The sequence below is a fragment of the Gastrolobium bilobum genome, unplaced genomic scaffold, assembly GCF_033153095.1.
Source record: "Gastrolobium bilobum isolate Gb01-03AN ecotype WA unplaced genomic scaffold, APGP_CSIRO_Gbil_v1 utg18749, whole genome shotgun sequence".
In the NCBI taxonomy this organism is placed as follows: Eukaryota; Viridiplantae; Streptophyta; class Magnoliopsida; order Fabales; family Fabaceae; genus Gastrolobium; species Gastrolobium bilobum.
Window position 1 is genome coordinate 124,880 of NW_026895204.1, and position 14,655 is coordinate 139,534.

Here is a 14,655-nt window from a genome sequence, read left to right on the forward strand (position 1 = left end):
GAGTCAAAGGGAGAACCATCGTGGAGAAACCCTTGATGAACCTCCGATAGTAACCTACCAAACCTAAGAAGCTCCTCACCTCCGTAGCTGTCTTGGGTCTCTCCCAATCCAACACGGCCTCAATCTTGTTGGGATCCACTGCAACTCCATCTGCTGAAATCACATGCCCCAGAAACTTGACTGATTTGAGCCAAAAATCACACTTAGAAGGTTTAGCATAAAGCTTTTTCTCCTTCAGCACTTGCAGAATTATCCTCAAATGCTCCGCATGCTCCTCCTCAGTCTTGGAGTAGATCAGAATATCATAAATGAAAACAATCACAAACTGATCCAGATACGGCTGGAAAATCTTGTTCATGTAATCCATGAACACTGCCGGCGCATTTGTGAGTCCAAACGGAATCACCAAATACTCAAAATGATCGTATCTCGAACGAAACGCGGTCTTCGGGACAACCTCCGGCTTCACCCGAATTTGATGGTATCCGGACCGGAGATCAATCTTGGAATACACACAAGCACCCCTGAGCTGATCCAACAGATCATCAATTCGAGGAAGGGGATACTTGTTCTTGATTGTCACCTTGTTCAACTGCCTGTAGTCGGTGCACAATCGCATTGTCCCGTCCTTCTTCTTCACGAAGATGACCGGTGCTCCCCAAGGAGACACACTCGGTCTAATGAAATCTTTCGCCGAAAGATCCTCAATATGCTTCTTAAGCTCAGCCAACTCCGGTGGCGACATCCGATAAGGAGCTAAAGTAATCGGCCCTACACCAGGCAACAAGTCAATGGAGAACTCTATCTCCCGCTGTGGCGGAAACTCAGGAATCTCCTCAGGAAACACCTCAAGGAACTCCCCCACCACAGGAATGCTAGTGGTATCTTCCTGTGTCCCACTCACCAAACCACCCAACATGACATAACCCAATGCCCCTGCTCGCAACGCTCTCCTGGCCTGCAGCAGTGAAATGTATGGCGAGGAACTAGCTGTGGAATCACACGGAGACATCACCACGCGCTTTGCACAACAATCAATCAATGCACAGTTTCTAGACAACCAATCCATGCCCAGAATAATCTCAAGGTTAGCCATCGGCAATCCTATCAGATCCACCGAGAACTCACGGCCATCCCACTTAAACGCTACATCGCGATGTACAGTGGTAGAATCGCAAATCTCTCCGGTGGCGGTAGTCACCCGCAACGGTAGAGAAAGCACAGCACTGGACAACTCAAGCCCCAAAGCAATCAGGGTAGCAACAAACGAATAAGTAGCCCCGGAATCAAAGATAGCATCAACAAAAGAGTCACCAATAGACACAGTACCTCTAAGAAGGTTCGGAGCGCGGTCCGACTGCTGCCTATCCAGTGTATACACTCTCCCAACAGAAGGTGGCACTGCAGGTGCCGAAGAAGATGCCATCGGAACAATCTGCAAAGGAACTGCCTGAACAGCTGCAGCTCTCGCCGTCGACGACGGACAATCTCTAGAGAAGTGGCCCTCCTTGCCACACTTGAAGCACAACAACTGCCCCGTAGCACAGCGTCCCACATGCTCATTCCCACATCCCGAACATCTCGGAGTGGTATGAGGCCTAGCAGAACTCCTCTGATGTGAAACAACTCTCTTGAACTGACTAGGCGCCTGCCTAGTCGCTAACTGCTTTCCCTTGCTCTTATCAGCAAACCTCTTGTTCTTCCAAGAAGTAGGAGTAGGAGTGGAACCACCTGTTCCCTTGCTCTCCTCAACCCTGGCCCTCTTGGCCTTGCTTGCCACGCAAACATCCTCGATGTCCTTACACTGCTGAACCAGTGTACCAAAGTCCCTTGAAGCAGCACCAGCAAGATGCTCAACAATCACCTCACTAAGTCCCCTGCGGAACTTAGCTGCCAGAAACAACGGAGTAGGAGGAACCATCCGGAAGTGTGCAAACTTCACTAGCTCATTAAACTTAGCCAGGTACTCATCAACAGACATCGAGCCCTGTACCAAACGATCAAACTCTCTCCCTGCTTTCTCTCCTGCGCATCATAGGGAAAGTATCGGCCCAGAAAGCACTCCTCAAAGAATGGCCACGTCATGACACGGCCCTGCCTCTCAAAAGCACGAGAGGTGTGCATCCACCACTCATGGGGATCGCCCTCCAGCATGTAGGTCGAGAACATCAGCTTTTGTGGGTCTGTACACTGAATAACCCGAAAAATCTTGTCCAACGACTCTAGCCATCTCGCAGCAGCAATAGGATCCAAAGACCCCTCAAACACAGGTGGCTTATGCTTCCTGAAAGCATTCAGCCGGCGATCGATCACATCACGATCCTCAGCAATCCCCACAAGGGGCTCCCTTGTCTCAGCGGCATGAGTAGCACTGCCGATGTGACTATGGCTCTCCTCCTGAACACTAGGTGGAGGCGGTGGTGGTGGTGGTGGAGCCTGGCCAATAGCAGGACCAGCTCTCATCTCCTCCAACATGACTCTCATCATCGTCATGTTCGCCATCCTGTTCGCGTCGAGGACTTCCTCAGTGGTCCTCCGATTCGCTTCACGAACCTCAGCTGCGGCTGTCCGGTTCACCTCGCGAACAGCTTCCATCATTGTCGCGTTGGCCAATCTAGTGGCCTCCTGATCAGCTAACCTAGCCGCCTGCATCTCAGCCAATGCAGTCAGGATAGGATCGGGTTGATCCTCAGAAGTCTCTCGTGTTCTCCCGGACCTTACCATCACTCTGCACAAGTTACACAAATTATGAGTTGATCAAGCCCACGCAATGTGATCACATATACAGCATCATAATAAAATTCGACGGAGTAAACACAAAGACAGACACAACCAACAACCTAGCAATTGCAATACATACAGGCTTTTTCCCTCGAACCATTGCTCTGATACCATAAATGTAACACCCCGTATATATATCCGGTAATGTTATCATAATATCGTATTAAGCTGCGCTTAATTAAAATGCGGAATTACTTTTTCTTTTCAATTATGATGCCCTTAACATTACCAACTTGCTTAATAATCAATTAATAAAACATCGCCTGTATGTAATTGCAATAAAACAGCTAACTGAAATACCTCATAACATAGATAAAATAAGTGTGTCTCTAGTCACGGAACTACAACAATGTAGACCGGACCATCTAACAGTTTATACAACTCCAATCTAAAAAGTACTAACAGAGAGTGTCATGGACAATCCCCATGCTCACTCAAATAAGGCAACATGCCCAACATCAGTCTCAACAACGACATAATGATAGAAGGCATAAAACATAATCAGCATCAACACCCAGTCATGCTAACAAATAAGCAGAAACAACATAATCAGCTAAGCTCCGGCCTCCTGCCGCCTGAGGCATCAGTACCCATACTACCTGATCCTGAAATAAGCATTCCCCAAATGTGGGGTAAGATCTCTAATCTAGAAATCTTAGTAAGTCAGTGAATCCTCAAGGATCTTCCACCCCAAGCTCACTTACATGTGAAATATAAGTTCAAAAGCAGTTTATCATTTATCATTTCTAAAACAATGCAATGCAGCAGATAATCATGCCATGTATGTCAATACTAATCTACTGGCCAGAGACAGTGCAGGTATACGTCTATCACCTACACACCGTGCAAGTACCACTTGCATTCACCCCGGTACACCGTCTTGTATGGCGCTACGTACTCAGGCTTCCCGTCAAGATGAAACAACACATGCATATTAAAAGCCATTACATGTAAAGTTCAATCAACATATCAAATATCCAAAAGCATGTACACAGCATGCATAAACCATACCCCCATGGGACATGGTGGAACCACAACATGGCTAAACCGAGGACACAAAAGCTTACCTTGCAAGCTAACTCCAAAAGCCAAGAGTCCACAGCTCAAAGTCCAAACACAGCAGATTCACAATCTGTTATGGACCAATACTATATCAATAAGAATGCAACAAAAGCATACAATATTAGGACAACGCCTTTCCATACGTTTAACTTCTTAAGGCTCCATACCAAGCCATAAGTCCTTAATCACTTGATTCTGCCTTAGTTTAATTAAAACAGAAGTTCAACTTCATCAATCTAGGGTCCCCAAACCCCCAATAGCCTACTGTCCTCCCAGGACAACTAATGTTTTTCGAAATCCAAGAATATCCGGATATTCCTCGGGACCATATCCGGATATGCAATATCCGGATATCCAGAATCCCATATCCGGATATCTAATATCCGGATACTCAAAACCCATATCCGGATATCACATATCCGGATATTCATCGGGCACATATACGGATATTTCACGACAGAATGCAGAAAATGCATTTCGTGAAGATATCCATCCAAGGTTCCATTTTTAACACTTACTTACGTTAAAGCATGCATCTTTATACTGATTAAGGTCCACACCCTAGTTGGTTACTTGATTAATCCTTTAAACATGCAAAGATCACACCTTTAATCCATTTAAACACAAGCTTAAGGTAGGTACAACTCACCAAAGCCTAAAACAAAGGATCAATGGCTTAAGGAGCTCACCACACTGCCTCAACAGGTTCTGGAAATAAGGTGTACGAAAATGCAACACAAAGGTTGGTCCTTTCTTCACAAAGAAGCTTCTTGAAGCTTCACAAGCCAAGTAGGAAGCTCTCACCCTCATACAAGACCACTCAGCCCACAAACTGACTTCAAACAGTCCTTCAACTCAAAACCACAACTCTCTACACACTCACAAAGGCCACTCACACAAGGAACCCTAGTTAATAATCAGTAGGTTGCATGAAATAATGATTCATTAGGAGTGGAAGATTTGGCCCTTATGACCTTAAGGGGCCACGGCCCAAGCCTAAAAGGGTGAGGATTATAAGCAGTCAAAAATCTCTTTTCTTTAATCTTTAGCTAATTTTTAGATTATCCAAATCAAATTCTGCATTATAGTTTCATTGGCCAAGAACCAAACCACCTGTCCACCCCTGTAATTCTTTTATGCGCATGGTGTAGAGGAATAATGATGATTTCTTGTCTTAGTATCCAAGCCCCAAATCTGCCCTAGCCGCCCCATGCAAACAATGAGGGGAAAAGCCAATTTATTTGGTGCCACTTGTTTAAATAAAAAGAAAAACGAGATCAGCCCAAACCCTCTTACAAGTGAACCATAACTTACTCTATCCATTAGGTTATCTTAACAAAATCTGAATGCATGTTCTTCATTGGTCAAGAGCCACACCTTACTTCCTTCACCCACTTATCCTTATGTGCATGGTAGAGAACAAATGAAGCTGAGTATTAGTTAATTATAGAAAACCATTCAGCCATTATAACTCTCTCCCTCCTTTTCCTTCAAGCCGTAAACTCCAAGGAAATGAACCAAACATCAAAGCTCACCTCCTTTCATCTTTCTCTTTGTTCGACCGTACAACAAGCAGCAAGCTTGCATGTGTTTTATTTGCTTCCTCCTCTCCACTAAACCGTCAATTCCTAAGAGATGAACCATAATCCAAGCTTCCATCTTCTTTCCTCAGGGGTTCAGTCGTGTGCAGCAACCAGGGAGATCGCTGATGAGCTTTCCCTCCACCTTTTTCCTCTTGTTCGGCCGAAGGGTAATCTTAAGGAGGTGAACTAATTTTTGTTGTTTTCGCGTTCCTTCTCACTCAATCGGTTCTGATTAGGCTCCTTCCCCTTTTGCATGCTTATGATTCAGTTTTGACGGAGTCTTCACTTCATTGAATGCGGTTGAAAACTCGATCTCTTGCCAGGCAGCCCACCATCCTTTAATTCTGACTTATCTCCCATTACGTTCAAGAACAAGTGAGCATTTCCTACCTTAACTGTTTCTGATTTTGGTGCATGAATATATTAGTGAGATGCCCCTTATTTACTCCATGTTTTGATTTTTTATATGGTAGGAGTGTGAGGATCCTAGAACCAAATTAGTGCTTGCAAACACATAAGAATTCTGAGTTGTGAGCTCTGAAGTAGCTCCCCTTAATGTGGTTGAACTGTTCTTTGGATTGGAAAATCTTCTTAGGTTTGCATGCGTTGATGTGTATATGGGTAGCATGTGTAGGTCTTATTAGCACACTTTTATGATTGTAGGACATACTGTGTTAAAGTAAAAATATGAGCCCTTGGTAATAATCATAAAACCGAACCTGCATGTGTAGGAAACTTTGGGATTTTGTCATTTGATAACATGTGGTAGAATTAAAATTAAACGCAGAAAAATTATTAACATTGGTACATGACAACTCGGTTAGAAGCTTATGATTTGGAAGAAGATAAATCTGAGTTTTAAGCCTTTCTTTCCCCCACTTTGTTCGGCCTCTACATACATTCAGGGGGGACGTATGTTGTGACCCCGTTTCTCTTGTTTCTGCTTATTTAAACAGCCATTGAACATAGTGCATTTAAGCACAAAAAACAGAATCTGAGAGCTTGGAAAAGAGCCCTTATCTATCCTTTGGACTAGGTTTTTTGTCGAGTCTTGCTTATGTTAATAACCTATGTAGGAAGCATGCATTAAGTCTCATTAGCGCACCTTAAAACTTGTAAGTAATGTTATGTAAATGATAAACTTGCAGCACCTTATGGATGGTCAAGAAAACTGAATTACATGCATTGGAATTGATAGTTATGTTAAATTGAATCTGAAATATATTGTATATTCAAGTGTGTAAGTCTGTACAAGGAGGCTCTCTATTTATAGAGACTAAAAGACCTAATGGGATGACCTAATGGGCCAAGCCCACAATCTAGACTATTCTAGACTATTCTAATAATAATAAATTAATATTATTTCTAACACTCCCCCTCAAGTTGGTGCGTATATATCAAAAGCTCTCAGCTTGTTACAAATATGATCCATTCGGGTACCTCTAAGAGCTTTAGTGAATACATCCGCAAGTTGATCATTGGAATTGACAAATGTTGTCTCGATCTCCCTTGACTGGATCTTTTCTCTAACAAAATGATAGTCAATTTCTATATGCTTGGTCCTCTCATGAAAGACTGGGTTAGAGGATATATGCAAAGCGGCTTGGTTGTCACAAATGAGCTTCATAGGCCTTTGTTCATAGAGATGGAGTTCCTTCAGCAATTGACTCAGCCAGATGATCTCACAGGTTGCATTTGCCATTGCTCGATATTCTGCCTCCGCACTGGATCTGGCGACCACAGTTTGCTTCTTACTCTTCCAAGAGATCAAATTTCCTCCGAAGAGAACACAATACCCTGAGGTGGATCGTCTATCTGAAGGAGAACTTGCCCAGTCAGCATCTGAATAACTAGAGATCTCTGAACTCCCTTTATTTGTATATAATAAACCTCTTCCTGGCGCCTTTTTAATATATCGGAGAATTCTAATAACTGCATCCCAATGGGAGTTACAGGGAGAATCAAGAAATTGACTTGCAACACTCACAGCGAAGGAGATATCTGGCCTTGTCACAGTAAGATAATTCAATTTTCCAACTAGTCGGCGGTAGCGACTAGGATCTGGCAGTGGCTCCCCCTATCCTGTGGCTCCCCCTATCCTGGTAATAACTGAACATTGGGGTCCATAGGTGTATCAATGGGTTTACAGCCTAACATGCCAGTCTCATCTAGGATATCCAGTGCATACTTCCTCTGACAGATGGAAATGCCCCGCCTAGACTGTGCAACTTCGATCCCCAAGAAATATCGAAGTCTGCCAAGATCTTTGGTATGAAATTGATTGAATAAATGCTCTTTCAACTGATCAATCCTGGTCTGATCACTGCCTGTAATGATAATGTCATCAACATAGACCAGGAGATAAACGCACTGGCCAGAAGAGCTATGCCGGTAAAAGACAGAATGATCGACTTTGCTTCTGATTAATCCAAAGGATTCAACAACTGAACTAAAGCGGCTAAACCAGGCCCGAGGAGATTGCTTCAGGCCATATAAAGATTTCTGAAGTTTACATATCATTCCAGAACTCTCCCCCTGAGCAACAAAACCTGGTGGTTGCTCCATATAAACTTCTTCCTGCAAGTCACCATGTAGAAAAGCATTCTTAATATCAAGTTGGAGAAGGGACCAGTGATGAATTGCGGCAAGGGCAAGAAACAGGCGAACAGAAGCCATATTAGCAACAGGAGAAAAGGTATCCCCATAATCAAGACCAAAGATCTGTGTGTATCCCTTGGCCACTAAGCGAGCTTTAAGGCGATCAACAGTGCCATCAGGACCAACTTTAACTGTGAACACCCATCGACAACCAACAACAGACTTCCCGGGAGGAGCACGAACAAGATCCCAAGTTCCATTGGAGTGAAGTGCCTGCATTTCATCAAGCATCGCCTGGCGCCACCCTGGATGAGATAGTGCTTCACCTGTGGTTTTAGGGATGGAAACAGAAGAGAGACTAAAAACAAAAGTAAAATGTTGTGAATAAAGTCTGTCATAACTGAAGAAAGAATAAAGGGAATGAGGATTTCGAGTGGATCGAATACCTTTCCGAAGAGCAATGGGAGGAGTCTCTGATGGAGGATCCGGAGGAGAAGAGCCGACGGGAAAGGGCGATGAGTCATCAAGAGGCAAAGTCGGAGGAGGTGCAGGCTGACGACGCTGGTATGTGAGGAGAGGACGATCTGCAGGTATGGAGGTAATTGGTTGCTCCTCTGGAATAGGGTCACCTGCAGCTGGTAAAGACAAGTCAAGAAAAGGAACAGGAAGGACCTGATCAACTTGGGACACTGGAGACGGAGTAGAGTGAAAAGGCTGCTGATCAAGGAAAGTGACATCAGCAGAAACGATATAACGCTTGAGATCAGGAGAATAACAATGATACCCTTTTTGAAAACGTGTATACCCAAGGAAAATACATTTGAAGGCCTTGGATGTCAACTTGTCTTTACCTGGAGTAAGATCATGAACAAAACAAGTACAGCCAAAAATATGTAAAGGCAGAGGATAAGAAGATGCTCCAGAAAACAAAATACTGTGGGGAACACCATTATTTAGCACAGAAGAGGGCATGCGGTTGATAAGGAAACATGAGGTGATAATAGCATCTGCCCAAAAACGGAGTGGGACGTTTATATGAATGAGAAGGGTACGTGCAGTTTCAACTAGATGTCTATTTTTACGTTCAACGACTCCATTTTGTTGTGGAGTGTGGGGACAGGTAGTCTGGTGTATCGTCCCTTGTGTATCCAGAAATTTAGAAAATTCAAGAGACACATACTCTTTTGCATTATCACTGCGCAATATTTGAATAGAAGCACCAAATTGAGTTTTTATTTCTGCATAAAAGTTTTGATAAATTGAAAATAACTCAGAACGATTTTTCATTAAATAAACCCAAGTGCAACGAGAGAAATTATCAATAAAGGTGACAAAATACTGAAAACCCAAAACAGACGTTGTTTGACTCGGACCCCAAATATCAGAATGAACAATAGAAAAATGAGCATCAACTCTTTTATTGACTCTATTAGCAAAGGAAGAGCGAGTGTGTTTTCCTTGCTGACAAGAATGACAGTTTAAAGACTTTAGATTGGATAAAAAGGGAACCATATGCTGAAGCTTGGAGAGGTTTGGATGACCCAGACGGCTGTGAATTAGCTCAGGAGACTCTGTGAGAGAACAGGCTACTGGAGAAGGTGGTGCAATCAGATAGTAGAGACCTCGTGACTCAACGCCTGCTCCAATCGTCTTCCCCGTACCCGAATCCTGCATAGAAAAGGATTGTTTAGAGAAGGTAATAGTACATGAAAGAGAATGAATCAACTGGCTAACAAAGATTAAATTAAAAGGAATGCCAGGTATATAATAAACAGAACACAAAGTTAAAAGGGGAGTTGGATTGGCTTCCCCAATTCCACGAGCAGGAGCCTTAGTGCCATCAACAAGAGTGACAGGGGGTAGGTTATTAGAATAAGAAAGTGAAGTGAAGAGATCTTTATTACCACAAAAATGATGAGTAGCACCTGAGTCTATTATCCAGGGTCCAAGAGATGATTGATAAAAACAAGCAACATGATTACCAGTGTCTTGAGTAGGATGCTGAGAAGAAACCTTCTTGAGAAGTGCCTCATAGTCGGCACTTGAAAGAGTTACTAATCCAGTTGAAGGTGGCGTAACATCAGTTTCAGCAAATTTGGCAGACGATGGCTTCAAATGAGGGTACTTCCTATAGCAGCATTCTTCAAAATGCCCAAGATTCTGGCAATAATTGCAACGAGGCCTCTGTCTGCGGCCACGTCTGCGACCGCGTCCACTGTTCCAATTGGAATCACTGGCCCGAGAAAAGAATGGAGATGGGGTAGTACCGGAGATGATGCCAGTCATGTTTTTGGACGCATTATTTGAGCCCTCCATCACAAAATAAAAGGAGATGACCAGAAAATAGCAAAGAACTAAGAAAGCAAGAAATAGCGCAAAAACGTTGCACAAAAGTGTCCAAACAACGGGTTTTTCACTGATATCTTTCAAACGGATGGGACCCACAACGAACGAAGACCAGATCTGGAAAGAGGGTGAGGAGGCGAGCAAGATGGTGGTGATCCGGCCTGGAATGGTGGCCGGACGACGGCTCACGCGCCGGAATAGTGGTTCGGCCGCCGGAGACTTCCACCGGCGCGTGGCGGCGCGTGGATGCTCCGATCAACACGCGGCTTGGACAGACAGGGTCGCCTCCCTGAGCCGCTCCTGATCGCGTGGTGGTTGGTCGAAAAAGTCGCCGGAAAAGCAGTCTGACGACGGTGAACAGTGGCGGACGGTGGTTTTGTGGCGGTTTCCGGCGATGAACGGAGGCTGACGATTTTTTTCCTGATGATACGAGGTTTAGGACAAGAAATTTGTGACTAAATAAGGGTTAGGTGTGAAAGGATGGTTGTCGGTATGATGCACGACAGTAAAAAGAAAGGAAAAGATATATATGCGGAAGCAGAGCCCTCAGATCGAGAGCTCTGATACCAAATTGAATCTGAAATATATTGTATATTCAAGTGTGTAAGTCTGTACAAGGAGGCTTGATGTGCCTCTGGCATATATGGTTTTCCAAGACAAAATCATTAGATTTTAAGTCTATTTGTAGATGTTTTTACACATAGTTATTTTATGTTTTGATTTTTATTATCTCAGTTTTATTTCTCACTTTTTATTTATTTTTATATAGGTTTTATCAAGAAAATACAAAAAAATCCAAAAAAGAGAAAAACTGATCGTGTCATGGGCCATTTTCCAGAGAAGCCAAGCTATATCGCGTGGACCATCGCGTGGTACCGCGTGGCCAACCCAGAATTTCCAGATCAGGCTATTATACATTGACCAGAGTGCCCACGCGATACAGCGCAGGATCCCGCGCTCCATCGCGCGGGAAGTACGAAAGTTGCGAATTTATGAGGGTATTTTTGGAAAAGTGGAAGAAATGAGATAAAGGTTATGCTCCTTTGGTGTTTGGCAGACACACACGGGGGGAGACTAGGTTTTGGAGAGTATTTCGGAGAGAATTCATTCTTCTTCATCTTTTTTGGATCTAATTTCTGTTTTATGTTGGATTCTTGTATAGCTACCATGTCTTTGGCTAGCTAAACTCTTTTGTTGTGGTTAGGGTCACAAGCCCTTGTCAACCCCTGATACGATGGATTGAGTTTTTATATTTTTATATATATCTTTTATATTTCGTTTCTACTCTGATCGTATTGATATCATTTTTATTAGAATTGATCAATCTAGTAGTTAATGGTAATTTGGGGATTAGGGCCAACAAGAGGAATCTGCGGCTTTCAATCTAGAAAGGGGGTAGAACGATGGTATGAATGCGTTCTAGGGATAGACGTATTTGGTATTGCAGACGTTTAATTTATCGATCTCTATGCTTAATTTTATATAGAGCACCTCAAGGAATTAGGGCTCCATATGGGATTAAAGGGTTAATTCATCAAGGAATTGAGGGTTGACTATTGATATTTTATCTGATAAATTGTCTGATTATATTTATATATATTGGTATTTGAAATCAATCCGGAGTAAAAGGCGGGGATCATCGGTGAGTGTTCTCCAACTACAGCGTTTTCTCTCATATTCTCTAAACTTTTTTCCTGTGTTAATTTCAATTAATAGAAAATCAAAAATACTTGTTAAATTGCAATTCAATTTCTACACAAATCCTGACATTCGTGTCAAAACGTCTTGAATCTTTTCATTTTAAAAGGATAGATTTTTTTCTGATATTAGTTACACTCCTTGTGGGTTCGATCTTTCCGTATTACTATATTACTTGCGCGATCGGTACACTTGCCGAATAACGTCAAGTTTTTGGCGCCGTTGCCGGGGAGTGGCATTTTAATATCAATTAATCTTGATTTTTAAGATTGAAAATTGTGAATATTTTGATTTTGATTTTTAATTTTTGTTTTTGTTACTGTGCTACTAATTCTTTTTCTGAGTTGTATGCAAGGCAGCGTTTTTCTAAGGAGAAGTGCACGAATTGCTCAGAGGGAGAGATAGAGAGCACAGGCAACCGGTACTTCATCAATTGACAATACAGCCGTACCATTCGAGATACCAGAGATGGCTGCTCCTAATCAGAATGCAGATCCACGCATGAATACTATCCTCACACCTGTTTTTAACAGGCCAAATGCTGGCATTGTTCCACCTGACCTTGGGAACAATCAATGGGAGCTCAAGTCCAATATTATTCAGCTCGCTGAAAGAGAAAAATATGGAGGAGAGGATGATGAAGATCCGCATAGATTTGTTGATAGATTTTTAAGAATCTGTGATTCCACAAAGCCTCCACATGTTTCAGATGATGCCATACGGTTGAGACTTTTTCCTTTTGCTGTTAAGGGAAAAGCTCTTGATTGGATGGAAAGACAACCTGCTGAAAGCATTCTTACTTGGGAAAATTTGTCTGAGAAATTCTTTGCAGAATTCTTTCCCATGGAAAAATACAATAACATGGTGAATGATATCACATCATTTAAACAACATCTGGGAGAGACCATTTGTGCTTCTTGGAATAGATTTAAGGCTCTCATGAGAAAGGTTCCTCATTATAACCTATCTCAAGGCGATCAGGTGCGGATTTTCTTCAATGGGTGTCTGCCTGAAACCAAATTGGTTGTGAATACTGCAGCAGGAGGTTCTTTGGGAGACAAACTAGCATCTGAGTCATATAAGCTGATTGACAAATTGGCTAAGAATGAGAATGAGACAACCTCAAGGCTGGGAAATAGAGGAGTGGTGCCATTAAGTGATCATGATGCAGTCTTGGCTGAGCAAAAATTATTGTCTCAGCAGATGACTAATTTCAATACCAAATTTGAGAGGATGCAGCTTTCTAAAGTTCAAGCCAATGATGTTAATGTTGAATGTGAATACTGCCATGAGAATCATGATACTAATGCTTGTCCAACACTGATGTCTTCAGATTCTTCTCAACAACTGCAAGTAAATGGTGTTTGGTATGATCAGCGTCCTAACCAGCAAAATTACCAAAGAAGGAGTTATCAAGGCACTGGTTTAGATATGAAATCTGATAATTATTTGAAGCCACCACCTATTCCACGAAGAGAGCCTTCTGATTTGGAGCGGTTAGTTGGATTTTTGGCACAAAGTACTAATGCTTTCATGGAAGAGAGTAGAGCTAATCAAAGAAGTACCAATGCTTTCATCGAGGAGAGTAGAGCTGATGCCAGGAATACCAAAGCTTCAATTAAGAACCTGGAAAATCAGATTGGTCAGCTTGCCCAACAATTGTCTGACAGAGCACCAGGTACATTTCCTGGAAATACTATCACTGATCCTAAGGAAGGTTGTATGGCTATCACCACCAGAAGTGGTAAAGTGGTGGCATCTCCCCCAAAGCCTATTATGATGAAGGAGGAGGATGAGAAAGTTGAAGAGGTAGAGAAATTTGAAAAAGAAGCTGAGAGTTCTCCAAAAGTAGTGAAGCCTGTTGTTGCTGGTAAACAGAAAGACCAACCTGTTGTTTCAAAAGAGAAGTTTGAGCTTAATGAGGAATATCTTATGAAAATGGCACCTTACCCTGGAAGGTTGAAGCCAGAGCTGAAAGCAAAAAGCTATGACAGGTTTCTTGACATTTTTAAGAAGTTGCATGTGAACATTCCATTTGCTGAAGCATTGGCTAGTATGCCAAATTATGCAAAGTTCATGAAGGACCTTCTCTCCAGAAAGCACAAGCTGCAAGAATGTCAGACAGTTGCACTTACTGAAGAGTACAGTGCCATCATTACTAGAAAGTTCCCTCCTAAGCTTCGTGATCCTGGAAGCTTTAACATTGAAATTGAAATTGGTGAAACAAAGGTTGGCAAGGCCTTATGTGATTTGGGGCAAGCATTAATTTGATGCCTTTATCTGTCTGTAAAGCCTTAGGGATTACTGAATTGAAGCCTACTTTGATTTCTCTTCAGCTTGCTGATAGGTCCCTAAGGAAGCCCAGTGGTATTATCGAAGATGTTCTTGTGAAAGTTGACAAGTTCATTTTCCCTGCTGATTTTGTTGTGCTTGATATGGAAGTTGAAAATGAAATGCCCCTTCTTTTGGGTAGACCTTTGTTGGACATTTTGCAAGTGCACTAGTCGTACAAGTAATAAAATGATGAGGAAAGATCGTTCTCACGAGGAATTGTGTTCAAGCACCAATAAACCATAGAAAATTAATT

The 14,655-nt window shown here is 42.6% G+C and overlaps 1 protein-coding gene across 1 annotated transcript; it reads left to right on the forward strand.

Moving 5' to 3' along the window:
• The first annotated feature begins 12,536 nt into the window (after positions 1–12,536).
• LOC133299620 (uncharacterized) lies at positions 12,537–14,339 on the forward strand. The gene has a single exon (XM_061499102.1). It carries the CDS (start codon positions 12,537–12,539, stop codon positions 14,337–14,339), a length of 1,803 nt encoding a protein of 600 aa, XP_061355086.1.
• Positions 14,340–14,655: the final 316 nt, after the last annotated feature.